Below are 15,437 nucleotides of genomic sequence, written 5' to 3'. Positions count from 1 at the left end.
AGAGATGTGCTACACCTGGGGATGGTACAGGTAGCATAGAAACAGATGTGGCTCTCAGGATCAGAGTGCTGGCGTGGGGGAGATCTGTGTCTTCTCTTAGCACCAGCTGCATGGTGGCACCGGGATAGTTAACCCCAAGCTGGAGCCAGGGGGTGAGGCACAAGAAAATGCCTCATTGCCTTCCTGCAGGCAGCCAGAGCTCGCCCGGGAGGAATCACTGAGCTTGGACACTGATGTCCACCCTCCTGCCAGACATGTACATGAGGCACTGTGCCTGAGCACCACTCTCTAGTGCTCCACCACTGCCCTCTGCTCCTCAGGGAGTAAGGCTTAACCTGCGTGTTTCTCCGCATCCTTCCCCATACCCCAGATCCTCCCAGTCACGTCATGCTTGGCACAAGGCACTTTGAGAGCATCTCTTTCCAGAGCTGGGCAGTTCTCCCTCCCCGCCATGCCCCGTTTGGTGGTGCATCACCTGCCACCGCCAGCCTTCCCTGGCCCTTCACTGTGCTGTCCCAGCTGAAAGCTAGCCCAGCACAGCCCCGTGCACATGAACACGCTCTGGTTCATGAGGGCTCTACACCAAATATCAAAAAGTATTAACTGTTACCTCAGATGATAGACACGTATCACCAAGGGACAGTTTCGCAGAGGACAGATAGGTATTGGTGACAGTAATATCTTCTAGCTCGGTGCTGAAGTGATCAGACTCTTTGATGACGTTATAATTTAGGGCCACACTGTAACTGGCCGGTTTCTTCTCCCGTTTCTGCTGGCAGTTGCAGAGTTTCCTGAAGGCTGCTCTGAATTTCTGGGACATGAGATTGTAAATTACAGGATTGATGGCACTATTTAAATAAATACAGATTCTGCAGAATAGCAGGAACCAGTTTTCTTGGAAGGGACTGGAGAGAAAGGAATTGACCACGACCAGCGTGCGGTAGGGCATCCATAGAAATGCGAATAGGATCACAACCACCGCCAGCATTTTGGTAACCTGGGGGAACACAGAAGCAGACAAAAGAGGGGCAGAAGGTTAGTACTCATCTTGGAAGGAACATATGCCTTCCTATATCTCTAGGGCCAAAGCAAAATTATGGACAGACTCTTCAGCTGGGAATTTCTGATCAATGTTTAATTCAGAAAGGTTTTTGACAGTAAGAAGGACAAAAAAACCTGGCTCCAAATTCCTCCTAGTTTTTGTTAAATGACTCTATCCAGATGACATCCCAGTAAGCTAAATGTTGTAGATCTTAGACTTTGCAACTTCTCAAGCTGGAAGGAGGTATTGATTCAAATGGAAGAAAAGGGGTCTAAAGGCATTTGTTCCAACCACATTAGATCTCCTCCTTTAGACTAGAATAGTCTGTAGAGTATTTGAACCTGAAGCCTGTTTAGATAATCTGCTTTAACAGCCACCCTAAAAGAATTTCCAAAAGCCAAAAATAATGAAAAAAAAAAGAATTATTTATTTCTATTCCTAAAATCCTCAGTATTTAATTAGATTTTCATTATTTGATGTTTACTCTGAAATGTCAATTAAAGTTTACAGAACCAGGAAAAAAGGGATTATTGGTAAAACTTGATTATTATAAGAACTTTCATCTATTGTGTAAATTTGTTTTGAATAAAGAAAAAAACAACCTTTAGGGATATCCAGGATAGCTGAAATTAAGTGAACAAGAAATAATTTAAAAATCAGAAAAAAACCCCACTGTAAAACTACTCTTTCTCTTGTAAAAAAATTAATTCTAGTATATATGGTATTCCTTAGTCTCTACTTTAAAGGAAGTTTGAAAGATGTTAATAAACTAGGTAGAAAGTACAGTGAGATGTGACAGTGGGATGGTACTGTGGCACGGCCTCATGTAAGTCAGGAGATGACTTGGTTAACTGTGTGTGCATGAACTGGAAAGCATTGGCACTGATTTTGGTGAGCTACAACTGCTTTTTTTATTGTGGTTTTTTTTTTTTGTTTGTCTTTCTTCTTGACATAAAACCGTTGTTGCCTATTGACAGGTTAGTTTAGAGAACTTCTTTTTACCTTTGGGTTTTATTCCTTCTTTCTGGGTACCTGAAGTTATACTTCAATAAACAACAACTCCTGTAACCACAGGATGCATTCTGGCTATATGGGTTATAATTTCATTGCTTGCAGAAAGGATAGTTGTAGATCGATAAGAGTTTCAGTTGTTTCCAGGGGGACAGACAGATAACTCCACTAAAATCACTCATAAATACATGCTAGTTTTAGGTGTGTTTTTTAGCTTGAAGTTATAAGAGAGTATCTAATTCTCTTGCCTTCTGATCAGATAGCTCATTATATAGAAAGCCTGCCATCTTATTTCTAAGGGATACATTTTATTCTAGCTATCTAGAAAGACACATACATATATAACTCATTTTGTTGTTTTTGTTATAGATATTATGCTAACAAATAGGATGAAGAGCAAAGTTGCTCTACAAATTGATGTATCTTTATCTATGAATCTATCTGTCTTTAAATGTACCTATTCAAAGGCTACAATTTTATCCTATAATTCCCCTCCCTTCACGCTCCCTTTTGATTTCCCTACAGCTGTGTTCAGTAGAAGTAAAAAAATGAGACTGAGAAATATTATCTCCTTTTTTTGTCTCTTGACTGATACATTTCCTTATGACTTCTAGACTGCTTTTCTTGTTCGCTGTGCACAATCAGTCATTGTAATAGAGCAAAATGGAAATGTGAATGTCTCAGGTAGCTAAAAGCATGATTTTTCCATATCTCTGAACCACTTCTAAAGGGACTAGACCTGTGAACATGGCTGCAAAGAGCGAGGTGACCCAGTACTGACCCGCTCTGGCTGAGGAAGGCTCAGGACTCCTCACCTGCTGCCTCTCCTCCCTCCAGCTCCATTCCAGCCTCAGCCTCCAAACTGAGCAAATCCATTCAACTGAGAATAATCATTCACCATGGGAAATAATCCACATTTAAAGGAAGAAAGTAACCATTTGTGGAGCTTGGTTTAACAATGGGACTCAGCCCAACTAACAGATGTGTCGCATCAGCTGAAGCATTCAGAGGGTGAGTGGATAATAGTCTACCCAGGCATCAAAGTACTTCTCTACCAGAAGCTCAGCAGGGGACTTTGTTATCATACCTACTGATCATTGGCAATTTACATTTCTCCTGAGCATGTCTTTAGTGAACAATTGCTCAGAGAATCACTTACAATGGTGCAGCTGCCTGTCTGAATCCTGGGTTGAACTGGAAATAAATTGATCTTGCTGTCAGGAAGGGGATATTTTAGAGTCACGCAATTAATAGTTTACAACAATGGAAAAAAGGCTGTTACTCTTCAAGTGACTGTGTCCTATATGCCTCAAAGACATATATGTATGCAGTGTGAAAACTATTAGCTGCATTTATGTATACTGGCAGCTTGATGTGCGTTTTCCTTCTAACACCGCCAGCTTGTACTGCTGTCATGTTCAGCTTACAGAGGCTGTGATTTGGCAATATATTAGAACTGTCTCTTAGCACCAGATAAAAAATATCATGGTCACAGCACGAAGTGCCCTGAGCTGAGATCAATTCAGTCTGCAGGTTTGAATGTGCTTAAAAATGCCAGGAGGTTAGCTTTGTGCTGTCAGGCTTTATGCCAGGGAAGACATTGTCTTGCAGCGCTCACACTCCACGATTTCCTGGTCTTGACATAAACTGAAACCAAAGTAACCTGCGACTGCAGCTAAAAAAAGCAATCCTGTTCTCATCTCCCTCCTTGTGCTGACCCCAGAGATGAGGGTGTGTGTCAGGTCAGACTGCCGGTCCAACTGAAAACTAGGCACTTCTCTGTAGAGCTGGTGTTTGAGTTGCTCAGGTCAATGATCCAACTCACGTATGCTGCCACAGAGTCTACAGTCAGTGCAAGAGAAAAGGCAGAAGCATGTGGCCATGGATGGCACCTCTTTGGTGGCACCTCTTGGTGGTTCAGTCAGTGCAGGACGATGAGGAGAATTCACCATCATTTTTAACTGGCCGCAGTGCATGTCTTTCCAAAGCTGCCAAAAATCACAAGTCTGGCACAAGCTCTCTATTGCCAGGCAGAAATTCAGTTGCCTGAGCCATCTGACCAGTAGTGGTTGTGTCTCTGAGACCCACTGCTAGGCCGTGAGTTCAGATAGTTATTTGCTTGTTGGTAAATCCTCCCTAAGCTGGCTCCGGAGGCCGTGGCTTTTCATGCTCAGCTACCTCAGAGTGTGACCTGTGTGCAAATGACAGCAGCCCCTAGAAGGTGCTCTGCCACTGCTCACTTGGTCCCCAGCGTGGCCGGGGGGCTTGCCACCCCACTGCAGGCTGAGGCACCCCTCAGGACTTCTGACCCAAAGATGCTGCAAGCTTGCCCTCGACTTTTTTCGCACCTGAATTTGCCTTTATAGATGAACCCAGCTTCTAAACTCATGATTTAGGCCAAAGCTGCTTTCTTAGCCACTCCAAAAATCTTCATTGGAATGGATGGGGCTGCACAGAAATAGCTTAGAGGAAAGTTTGGTCCACTTTGCTTAAGTAAACTGCCATATCCTTTTTCAGATCACTACATGAAAGATAACTAAACATCATTTTGGGGAAGGACTAAGTATTTGACATCAGTGGAGTGCTAAGAAGACAAACTTTTTTAAGAACCCAGTTTTTATTACCTGTAATTGAAAGCAGCGGTACTAGCATCCTCGTTCATTACTCAGGTGAAGGCAAGCATACACTGATTGCTCTTTCCTTGCATATCCTATACTCAGAGTACAAATATTCTTAGTTAAGGAAATTGAAAACATGATTAAAAGGCTTTGAGCAAATCCATTTTAGTCCAAATTTCAAGTGTACTTTGAATGATAGCAAAGTGCTTGAGATTGAATGTGTTCCTGGATGCATGCAACCGTTCTTCAAGCACTATTATTTGGTTTCTGAGAATGTTCTGAAAAATATTTAAAATGTTTTTTTACTAAACAGGTTCCCAGTATTTTAATTCTGAACTAGTATTCCCCTTTTCCTTCCTTCTCCAAAACCTTGTCATTCTAAGGAAGTGCTTTGACGAGACATTTTAATTACCATGGTACTCACAGTTTGGTAGTTGCTTCCTTCTCCTTTGAATGCTAATCTTTCTTACCTTGATAGGTAAAAGCAATAGTCATACTTACTACGTTATTGTACCATAAAGGCAGTCTGGTGTTTTAAAGGCATATAATAATACCTCTCTTTCTTGTCCTTGGTGGTGTTCATTGTAATGCACAGTGATTGTATATGTCAGTCCATGATTTTGTAATCCAAAAGAAGTTGTAAAATGAGGAGGAGGATTAAATAATAAAAGGATTAAGGTCTTGATATAATAACACTGCAAGTGAAACCAAGTGATATGATTGAGGATTTCATGTAAGCCATACAAAACTTATCTTGCATTGCAAGCTAGAACCTGAGTTTGCTCCTCTGTGAGAGAACAGAGGTGTTTCTCTGGGGGGGGACAGGTCATCACGTACTCTGTCAACATCTGAGAGGACTTTCTCCAGAGTGTAACCTACCTGTTTTAATTGACCATAGATGATTTGATTGGACTGAGCAACTAACTTTGTAAGATACGCTTAATGTTAAGTGAGTTCGATCCCACCTCAAGTATAAACAAACTCGTTTGCTATCTCAGGCTGTATTTATTTTGCACAGTCCCCTTGATACCTGAGGAAACTAGGAATTCCTTTGGGGAAAGTGTGAAATCTACCTGAAAATATGTAATTCAGTGTTCATATTATGGACGGATGAGAAAAAAATTGGGGATCTGTTGGCTGAGCTAGGTGGGATAAAATGGAAGTGTGGGAGAGATGAACACAGCCAGAACCAGGATCTGATCTGGAGGACTGGACAGATGAGAAGCATATGGGAAAGAGAAAAGGAAGCACACAGGTCAGGTTGTGATTCCATGAACACATCAACCAGACAATATATGGGCTACTATAAAAAGGGGACTACATTGCTTCCTTGTCTTCCCATCTGCTTCTCCTGGCCTCTTGCTCTCTTTTAAAAGGTAGTGAGCTGATTGCCAAGGTAGCTCACAGGACAGGTACTCTTAGAATAAAAGGATTTTATTTCCTCACATTTTCAAAGTTTTCCTGTGTGACAGGCAAATCCCTTTTCTATCCTTCAGTTTTAAGTTCTCTCACTCTCTTCTTCCTTCCCGCAATGCCTGGGTCTTCATGACATTTTCTTGCTTCTGAGCAGAACAAAATGATTCAAATCTTCAGAAGAAAAAACATTAACATTTTAGAAATGCTGAGAGATCCTAGTACCTGTGCTGCTAGAAAAAAAGAAGCACTGTTAGCAAAAATAAGCACGCCCCCCCCCCCCAAAAAAAGGTAGAAATAGCTTTTCTCCCTTGTACCATATACTGTAAAGAAACATTTAATGTTGGTTGGTGTTACTTGTTAGTGGTTTTGTTTTATTGTGAAATCTGCTCTGAATACTTTGAATAACACATTTCCTATTCATGAAATGAAACCTTTCTTTCCCTCTGTCTTTTTAATAAAAGGCTTGGGAATAGAATGCCTAAAATGGACAAGAGGGGAAACTGTGATCAAACTTCAACTTTTACCATCAGAAGTACACATCTGCTCCGAATTCATTGTCCTAAGCAACAACTATAAAATAAGTGGCTAAACTTTCCAAAGTTCAAATAGGAATCATTATTTCTTTTATTTCTGAAAGCAAAGACAGTTTAGAAGTAAGTGGAATTGTGGTGGTACTGTATATGAAAAAGCAAAGAAAAGAAGCATTAAGATTTATTTTGATACTTATGGTACTTTATGGTGTAAAGATACAGAAAGGAAGACTATGAGTAAAGACCAAAGAATTATTAGCTTGGATTTCAGGCATGTGTAAAGTTGAGGCTGTAACGCATGTGAATGTAAGTTGAATGTGAACTGCTGTTTGATAGAGGCAATGAGCTGATTATATTGAATTTGGTTTGTCTGCAATTTTTGGTAATAGACAATCTGGTCAAACCTTTGGTGCAGGCACTTGTATTTTTTCCAGATTGAATTTATGCACATACATTACTATTTATGTGCGATAAATGCCTGTAACTGCAGCTAATGTTTGCTCAATTGCTATTCATTTTTATTAGATTACAGTCAGTGAATGTGTTTTCTGGAAACTTAACAATATAGATGGTTTGCAAGTACAAATAACAGACCATTTTGGAATAGCAAAGACACAAATTGGTAGGCTAATGCAATCATATGCATGCCTGAAAAATAAAAGATCTAACCGTTGCACCTGCCATTGCAACTGCAATGAAGAAACTAAAACAAAATGGCAGAACAGCTACCTAGTAGGCTAACAAGCCAGATGTCTTCAGCCTACCACAGTATCACTGAAAGTGGTACTACCACTGGGGTTGGACTGAATGATCTCCAGAGGCACCTGCCAGCCTCAGTGATTCTGTGAAATTATAACAAATTGTTGGAGGGAAAATTCTTTAGTCTGAGGTCCAGAGGGATCTGGGGCAAAGTCCTTTGTTGGCTTATGATCCTTTGGATCACATTCAAACCTTCTTGCCACTACATGCAGTTTTTACCCTAGTTCCATGACAATTACAGTTTCCCAGTGCTTCATGTGGTTCAGGATTCCTTACACATTCAAATTATGTGTTTAATTGGACAGCCTCAAATTCATAGTCTGTATTTTCTGTTGAGTGAGTAGAAATGTACTTCAATTCACTTCCTCGGGACCTGTGATCGTCTGTTCAAATGATCACGCAGTTGTTAAATAAATCTTAACATTGAATTTGCACTGAAGTTCCTTCTTTAGCTTTGAATTAAGTAAATGGGACTTTGAACTGTCTGGCCTTAAGAGATACTCTTTTTCATGATATCATCTTCTTAGCATATTGATCTTTCCTCTGTTAAGCTTTGAAGTTTCAGCTACTGTGACCTCGGCTCAACTGAAGGATGCTGGAAAATTTTGCTTTCTCAACTTCCCTCCTGTTTAACTTGAGGAAATGTGTACACCAGAACTATTTCATTTTGTTTTCTCAGGTTCAAATTGTGCAAATCACTCAGCAGAAATACTTTCTAGTTTCTCTGCGGTCAAAGAGGTCTCACCTTACTCTTAGTCACCTTTTCATTTTCTCCTAATCTTCTATTGCAAAAACCATTATGTCACTGTTTATCACCAAGACCCCCTGTTGGCAGTCAAATGCCTTCCCACGGTATTGTTCAGCTATATATGAACTTCAGTCTAGCAAGGTAATTTTCTTTACAAAGCATAGCTGAAAACCCATCCAACACAGTCATCATCAGCTCCATCAGACCTAATACATGTTTAAGAATTTTTCTGTAGTCACAAACTAAACACATGCTTGAAGGTTTACCTGCATGTTTCAATACTAAAAACAAGTGTAATACTAGTTGATTCCTCAGGGCCTAACACCACGTAGCCTCGAGCACAAACTGCTTCTTCTGAAAATGGAGCATACTGATATCTCGCCTTCTTCTGGCAGAGATCTTCCCTTGGAAGAAAGTCAGGTGTTGCCTACTGACTTGTAGTGGCTGATCAAAAGTTCTGCAAGGGCAATAAATGACTCTTACTGCTTTCCATAAAGAGTGGATCAGCTGGATTTAGTTTCTGACAAAGAAGAGGCAGAATGAAGTGGTTTCTGTTCCTTCTGGGATACCAGGAGCCTGATGGAAAGTACAAAATTAATTGGAAATGTACTCCCATGTACGAAGGGGTGCCTGACTGTCAAATAAAACTAGTTTTCTTTTTTGAAAAACCTTTAAAATGCATCTATCACACCCTGCTATCCAGTACAGTTCTGTAAAGCAGAATAAATATTGCATGAGTGGGATTAATTTAGCTCTTCAGAAGTGGATGTAAAAATGGAGATTGACACATCCTATGGGTACGTATTGGTGCTCCTTTCCTTGGTAGAACTTTAGTTTGCAGCATAAACAAATAACTTATCATTTCAGTAGTTGTCCAATATCAGTGGTAACAGATGTTGTTCAGTGAAACAAAAATGTGTTGGCGTGGAGATACTTCATGAGAAAAGAAAGCTTATTTTGTGCCTTTCCTTCTCTTTCAACATTTAAAAGAAAGGACTGGTTTTTATACCTGGGTTTTTTTGCTTGTCTTCCCTGTTCCGTTTTGTCTTGCAGTGCTTTGAATGGAAACTTCAGGGGGCCCTGAAGAGTACTTTGAAGGCTTTGTCCATTGGTGGGTGTTGGTAGGGGGTATTGATCCTTTAATAAATAGATTTTGTTCCTGTTAGCTTTCCAAATATTGGAAAGAAATTAGTATTTACTAGAACTAACATAGTGCAGTGACTTGTAAATCATGTGGGTGGGAGGGTAAAGGCAGGGAATAGACTGAGTAAACAGAGGACCACTTTCTACCGGGAAGAGCTGATTTTTGTTCATTGGCAATGTACTATAGCTTCATTTTGAGCTCATCCCTAGGAACCTCACATGAAAAATATGATAAGATAAGCTTGAGTCACCATTCTAAAATATATTTCAGGCCTTCTTTCTAAATCATAGAATGGTCTAAATTGCCATTTTGTTTTGAAAACAAAAGTCCTCTGACCACCTGACCATTTTTTTCCTTTTCAGTGCTGGCGTTATGTCTGTTTATATCAGAGACAGAAAATATCTGTTCTAACGAAACTGAACGTGGTCCATCTAGTCTCCTTCAGCAGTAGCCACCTCCCTCCCCCCGTTTATCTTATTGCTGAGCTTCCCACTCCCCCTTGCCTCAGCTTAGGTAGCTGTCCTCCATAGTTGTAAGGCAATTATTATTTTACTCTGTATTTTCTTCCTCCCTGAGCATAGAGCTATTCCAGATCCCATATCAGGGTTGTTCCTTGCCCTGCTCTTTCCGTCAGTGCCAGGTGTGAGGAAGCATCCTAGGTGTTGAATCCAGGATGGTTTCCACGTTGGTCTTTGCATTTTTAGTCTGTCAGCTTCTAATTCTGGGCTAACTCTCATAGCAGAAACCTAAGTGATGTTTTGTCATTTTTTGAAGAAAATAATTGAAATTGCATAACTGTATGACTCACAATAGAAAGTATTGACTGTATATAGAAGACTAATTCTTGGAAGCAGACATAGAAACACAAAGCTGACAGTGCATATATAGCTATATGCTAACACAATAATATAGGTTAAAAAAATGTCTAAAAAAAAAAAAAGGACAATGCAGTCTCTTTCTGCCATGAGTTGGAAACAGCTTCAGATAGTGTTCTTCGACTAAAAGACAAACACTGTATGACAAGATAGGGGAGAAAATGTTTTCTTACCCAGGTAAAAAGCAAGTTTTGACGTTTTTTAACAATGGAAGATTTTCCAAACACAGATAAGATAATGGCAAGTCCCACACAAATTAAAGAAAATTGTATGACCTGGCAGTCTGGGTCAAGCAAAATCCAGGTTAGTCAAGCAATCCAGGTCAGACTAAATGGGGAAATCAATTCACATACTGCCATGTTGGATTAATCATCGTCAAAAATGGTTATGGAATTCCTAGGTTAAACCTTCATGGAGGCTGAGGAAACCTATGTAACACTGTTTTATTCTGGTATATTATAGAAATGGGAGCTCATAATAGGTTAATTAAATAATAATTAATCATAATCACTCAGTAGAACTGTACTGAATTTCCATGTCCAAGTTTTGACAGTGGGGAGGTTGCAGGGGTGGTCTCTCTGAGAAGATGCCTGGGGCTGCCCTGCGCTGGACACAAACAGTTCCATCCAGTTCCAACAGACTCACCACAGGACAGAGCTGAGCCCATCAGCCAAGCTGGTGGAGCCCCTGTGAAAACATATTTAAGAAATGGCAAAAATGTTGGCAAGAGGGAGAGAGGGGAGAAGAGAACAAAAGAGTGAGAAACAGCAGAGGGAACACCAAAATCAGAGGAGGAGGCACTCCTTGGCAAAGCAGGCACCACCTGAAGGGACTGCAGCCCATGGAGGACCCACACAGAAACAGAGGAAATGAGTGAGAAGGAAGGAGTGACAGAGACAAACCTCTGCAACCTGGCTGCAACTGTCCCTGGCCCAGCACTGCCAGTTGCCTCACGGAAGCGACTGAGTGTAACTTGTGGCTATAACAAGGGGCAATAAATTGGCAATAAATTAAGTTAATTCTCCCCAAGTCTAGTCTGCACTGCCCATGACAATAACTGATACGTTATCTTCCTGTCCTTATCTTGACCCATGAGCTTTCTTGCTCCTGTTCTTTCTATTTTCTTCCCCATCCTGCTGTGGGGGTGAGTGAGCAAGTGGCTGGCTCCAGGTGGAGCCAGCCCACTACGGGAACATGCACAAATTTCGTTTTGTAGGAATGTTCTTAGATAAATATGAGAACTGCCACAGAACTAGAAGTGTACACCACATTTTCAGTCACTTTTTCTACAGATCACATGCTGGACATTGTATGTAACTCCACCACTGTAGTGCAAGCACAGTTCTGAGAAGGCATATAGACAATTTTACATGACAGCAGAACTCACTATGAGGCCAAACTATTTTGTCAACTATACATGCTTTTGCCACTGCAGCAGGAAATTTTCACTTGTGTGTCTTACTAACTGTTAAGATTTTAGACAGTTTTGAATATGGATTTGTGTTTTCCTATTTTACACCATTGGCTATATTTTGCATGCTGCTATTGTATAAAAAATATTACTAATAATGCCACACTCTCCTTGCTTTGCTTCCTATGTTATACTATATGCAAATGCTAGCTTTACTCATAATGATGCTGCTTTAAACAACCAGGTTACTTAGGCTTTTAGAAAAAGTCTTGCTGTCTTTACAAGACATCACATTATAATCCTCACTTTTTGGTTTCGTAATATAACAGTATCCACATTCAGCAATGCTCAATGTAAAATATTTGTCTGGTTTTTAAGTGGTGCTAAGCACATGTAACCAAGCATGTATACTAAAGTGATACTGCGAAATTGAAAAGCAGATTATCTTATTCTTCCACTAATTAATGGACAAAGAAAAACACTTCTAATCTGACTATTAACTATAACTGGAGACACATAATTAAACATAACCCAGCCCACGTGTTTCAGTTGTGCATTTCAAAGCATGGTTCTAGTGCTCTGTGAGCCCTTGGTGATCTAGCAGGCAGTTCAGTCAACGTTTGAGGTCAGTGCCTTCTCTGTAATAAGGGAAGATGGTCCCTCTCATTAAGCAGTAGTAATCTACCTACAATAGGAAGAATATGAAGTTCAACATGTCACTCAAGGGGGGCACTCAGCTTGTTTGGAAAGTTGCACAGCTCGGCTTTTCGTCCTGAGGGAACTGTACAGTGCAGGGAGGTAGAAGCAACCGGCTTGCAAAGCCACCCTCCGGGGTGCCGAGCAGGGACTGCCGAGGGGCGTGAGCCAAGTCGCTCAGCACGGAGCGCTGCTTCCCAACACCTGCACCAAGCTGCCTCACCCGGCCGGAGCCTGCTCCCAAGAGCCAGCTGCGGAGCGATGCACCCTGCATTTCTCAGCACTTCACCCGACTGTGCTACCTGCTGCATGCCGTGTGAGTGTGAGGCAGTATGGTTTACTGCAAATAGCCATAGATTAATCTACTTGTATAATTACACGTCGCAGCATACCTATTTAACAATATAAAAAGAAGCTGGTCAAACGTATGCCTCAGTTTTGAGCCTTCAATACATAAAAATATTTTATGAGAGACAGAATAACAAAGATACTTAGCATTTACAAAGCACTTTTATATACAGACTTGCTTAAGTAGACTTTTCACAGGGAAGTTAGAGACAGGAAAAGTATAGCATATGCGTTTGCAGAGTGACACAGCGCCTTAGCCAGGACAAAACCTCAAGTCTCCTAAACTCCGAGGCTAGTTCCTTCTCTTCAGCTCTCAAAACGAGCTCAAGAGTCACTTTGTATGTTTAGCAGGACTACTAACAGGCTGTAATATAAAGAAAGTATAGTTAAAAATCTTTCATCCTTTATTGACACTTCTTAATTGCTTTTTGATACAGAAAATAAAATACTACTTGTTTTTCAGTCCTTGCAGTAGGTAATAATGAATAGGCAAGAAAAAAAAACCCTATTTATATGTATGTGTATATGTATCACAGAATTTCAGCTTGACTACTAAGCAAAAAGGGAGAATGTATTTTATCCCCTTCCACAGGTTTAGACTAGTGATCTCTAAAACAAGTGGGTTTTATGTTTCAGAAAGCCATTTCAAACTGCTGTTCCTACCTGCCTTCGAGAAGCAATAGTGCTATTGAAACTCCTGTTAGTCATCTTGGAATTCACAGGCTTGCTTTGGTGAGCCACTTCATTCCTCCATGTCTTAGAGTTTTCTTTTGGGTCCGAAGGGATGGGGTTCAGGAACAGTATTCTAGCAATCAGGCCATAGAGGACAGTCGCCAGTACCATTGGCACAACATAAAATATACCGAAGTCCATCATGTAGATAGGAGAGTAATAGCTCCTGGACACCTTGTAGCCACAGGACACAACAGTAGTGTCTCTGTAGACTACTGTATTAAGGTCTAGCAAGAAGAACCAGAGCATACAGTATATGGAGGTGAAAGCCCAGACAAAAATAATGATCTTTTTGGCTCTTGAAAAAGTGCATAGGAACTGAGCTTTGATTGGGTGGCAGATGGCTATGTATCTCTCAATGGTGAAGGCAGTGATGGAAAAGGAAGAAGCATTGATCCCTAGGTACTGGAGATAAGTGATGCAGAGACACCCCACGTAGCCATACACCCAGGATCTATACAGGCTTTCTGTGATATTGGGTAGTCCTGCAGCCACAAGCACCATGAGATCTGCAACAGCCAGACTCACCAGATAGCAGTTAGTGGGAGTTCTCATGTGTTTGGTTCTGAGGACCACCAAAACCACCATGATGTTGCCCACGATGCCCAGTCCGCAGATAAGGAGGACCAAGAGGATGGTAACCACTTGGTATTCGGCTGTAACGATGTCCTGGCTCGATAGTGGCAGCCCAGTTTGGTTCTGCTCGTCCCCTGTACCATTCTCCATCTTCACCAGCCCACTGCCGCTTCTGCCCAGCGCTTGGTCTCAGCACATGTTCTCCACGGTCCCCTGCAAAAGGGTGAGAGGAGCAGAGCATGGGTGAGCTGTAGCCCCAGAGCACATTCTCCATGTAGTCACAGTCCCATTCCTGTACTGTCCTCCACTCCCCAAAAGCACCTGGACTTTCGGTCTTTGTAAATTCATTTACCAGGCAGGTTAATCCCTCTAATACTCCAGCTCATTTGCACAGGTTGAAAAGCTGTTTTCTCATAGCCGGTTTGAGGCATTCGTGAAAACACAGCATGTGGAGATGGGACCTTTCCCCACCGCAGAAGAGGAGGAGCCAGCAGCGGCAAGGAAAGCAGAGCCCTCCTGCACTGCCAGCTGGCTAAAGCACTGCACAGGACTGAGCTGATCCAGTCCAGGCAGACTTCAGCATCACTGCTTTTCAGGAGGAGTCACAACGTACTGAGGGTGGAGACAGCAGCGGAAGGTGAAAGGAGAGCGGTCTGTAAAGCCCCACAGGTTTTCTACTTCACGTTGCTTTCCCTCTGCTCTCAGACAGCTATCTTGCGTATCGATCATATGGATCCACCCTGGCAAACAAAGGGGAGATAGACTGGCAACAATAACACACCGATTTCTAAAATTCTGACTTCCCCTGTGTCCCTCTCCTTGTGAAAGTGATGCTAGTTTACACTCGCCTCCTGCTTTGCACAGAGCTGTAAAAGTGCCTTCAGAGCTTACAGAAGGAAACATATCCCAGCTTTTGAAAGCAGCAGGAAAAATTGGGTTCCTTTCCAGACAATTCTCTTCAAAACCTTTATTGCTATTGCTGTCTTCACTCCTAAGCCCTTTCAGCTCTTTCTGGATTGTAGCACAGCAACAATAAAACCATCAGAGCACAAACTGCTGCTTAATGAGATCAGTCACACACATGCACACGCGTGCACACACACACAGAGCGTTACTAATCCACCACTGTTTCCTTAATGAAGACTCTCCCCTGGCTGAATAAACTCCTTGTTCAGCCAGGTTGTGTAAAACCACAGACAAATCAAAGACTGGTGTAAATAACTGCTTTGAGATGCGCTAAGGAAAGCCCTACAGATGCAGCAGCAGTTATTCACGAGCCCAGCTGCACCTGGAGCCGGACACAGAGCTTTCCTGTCTCACTTGCTGGAAATCTCAATGCCTCAGGGAGACAGACAATAGCAAATCCTTCTGCAGGCCTCTGTGAAAGAGCCCTTGTCAACTCCCCACCACAGTCCTTCAACCATTGTTTCTCCTTATACCATTGTGTTAAAAGGTTGAAGATTAAATCTGCCTTAAAATCCCCCTTTTTTTCTCCATTTAAGGCAATTGCTTTTTGCTCTTTGCTCAGGAA

The 15,437-nt window shown here is 41.6% G+C and overlaps 1 protein-coding gene across 1 annotated transcript; it reads right to left on the bottom strand.

Moving 5' to 3' along the window:
• Positions 1–589: 589 nt before the first annotated feature.
• Positions 590–14,056, bottom strand: TRHR (thyrotropin releasing hormone receptor). The gene is made up of 2 exons (XM_075024382.1): positions 13,262–14,056; positions 590–997 (listed from the first exon to the last, which is right to left on the bottom strand). Exons 1-2 carry the CDS (start codon positions 14,054–14,056, stop codon positions 590–592), a joined length of 1,203 nt encoding a protein of 400 aa, XP_074880483.1.
• Positions 14,057–15,437: the final 1,381 nt, after the last annotated feature.

This window comes from Buteo buteo, chromosome 3 (genome assembly GCF_964188355.1).
Source record: "Buteo buteo chromosome 3, bButBut1.hap1.1, whole genome shotgun sequence".
NCBI lineage: Eukaryota > Metazoa > Chordata > Aves > Accipitriformes > Accipitridae > Buteo > Buteo buteo.
This window is presented reverse-complemented; position numbering and strand designations above follow the sequence as displayed.

Excerpts from the sequence above, each read along its gene's own strand:
- TRHR (XM_075024382.1), bottom strand. The coding sequence starts at position 14,056 with ATGGAGAATGGTACAGGGGACGAGCAGAACCAAACTGGGCTGCCACTA. Across the intron at positions 998-13,261 it reads CTATTGCTTCTCGAAGGCAG|GTTACCAAAATGCTGGCGGT; the intron begins GTAGGAACAGCA and ends GTGTTCCCCCAG.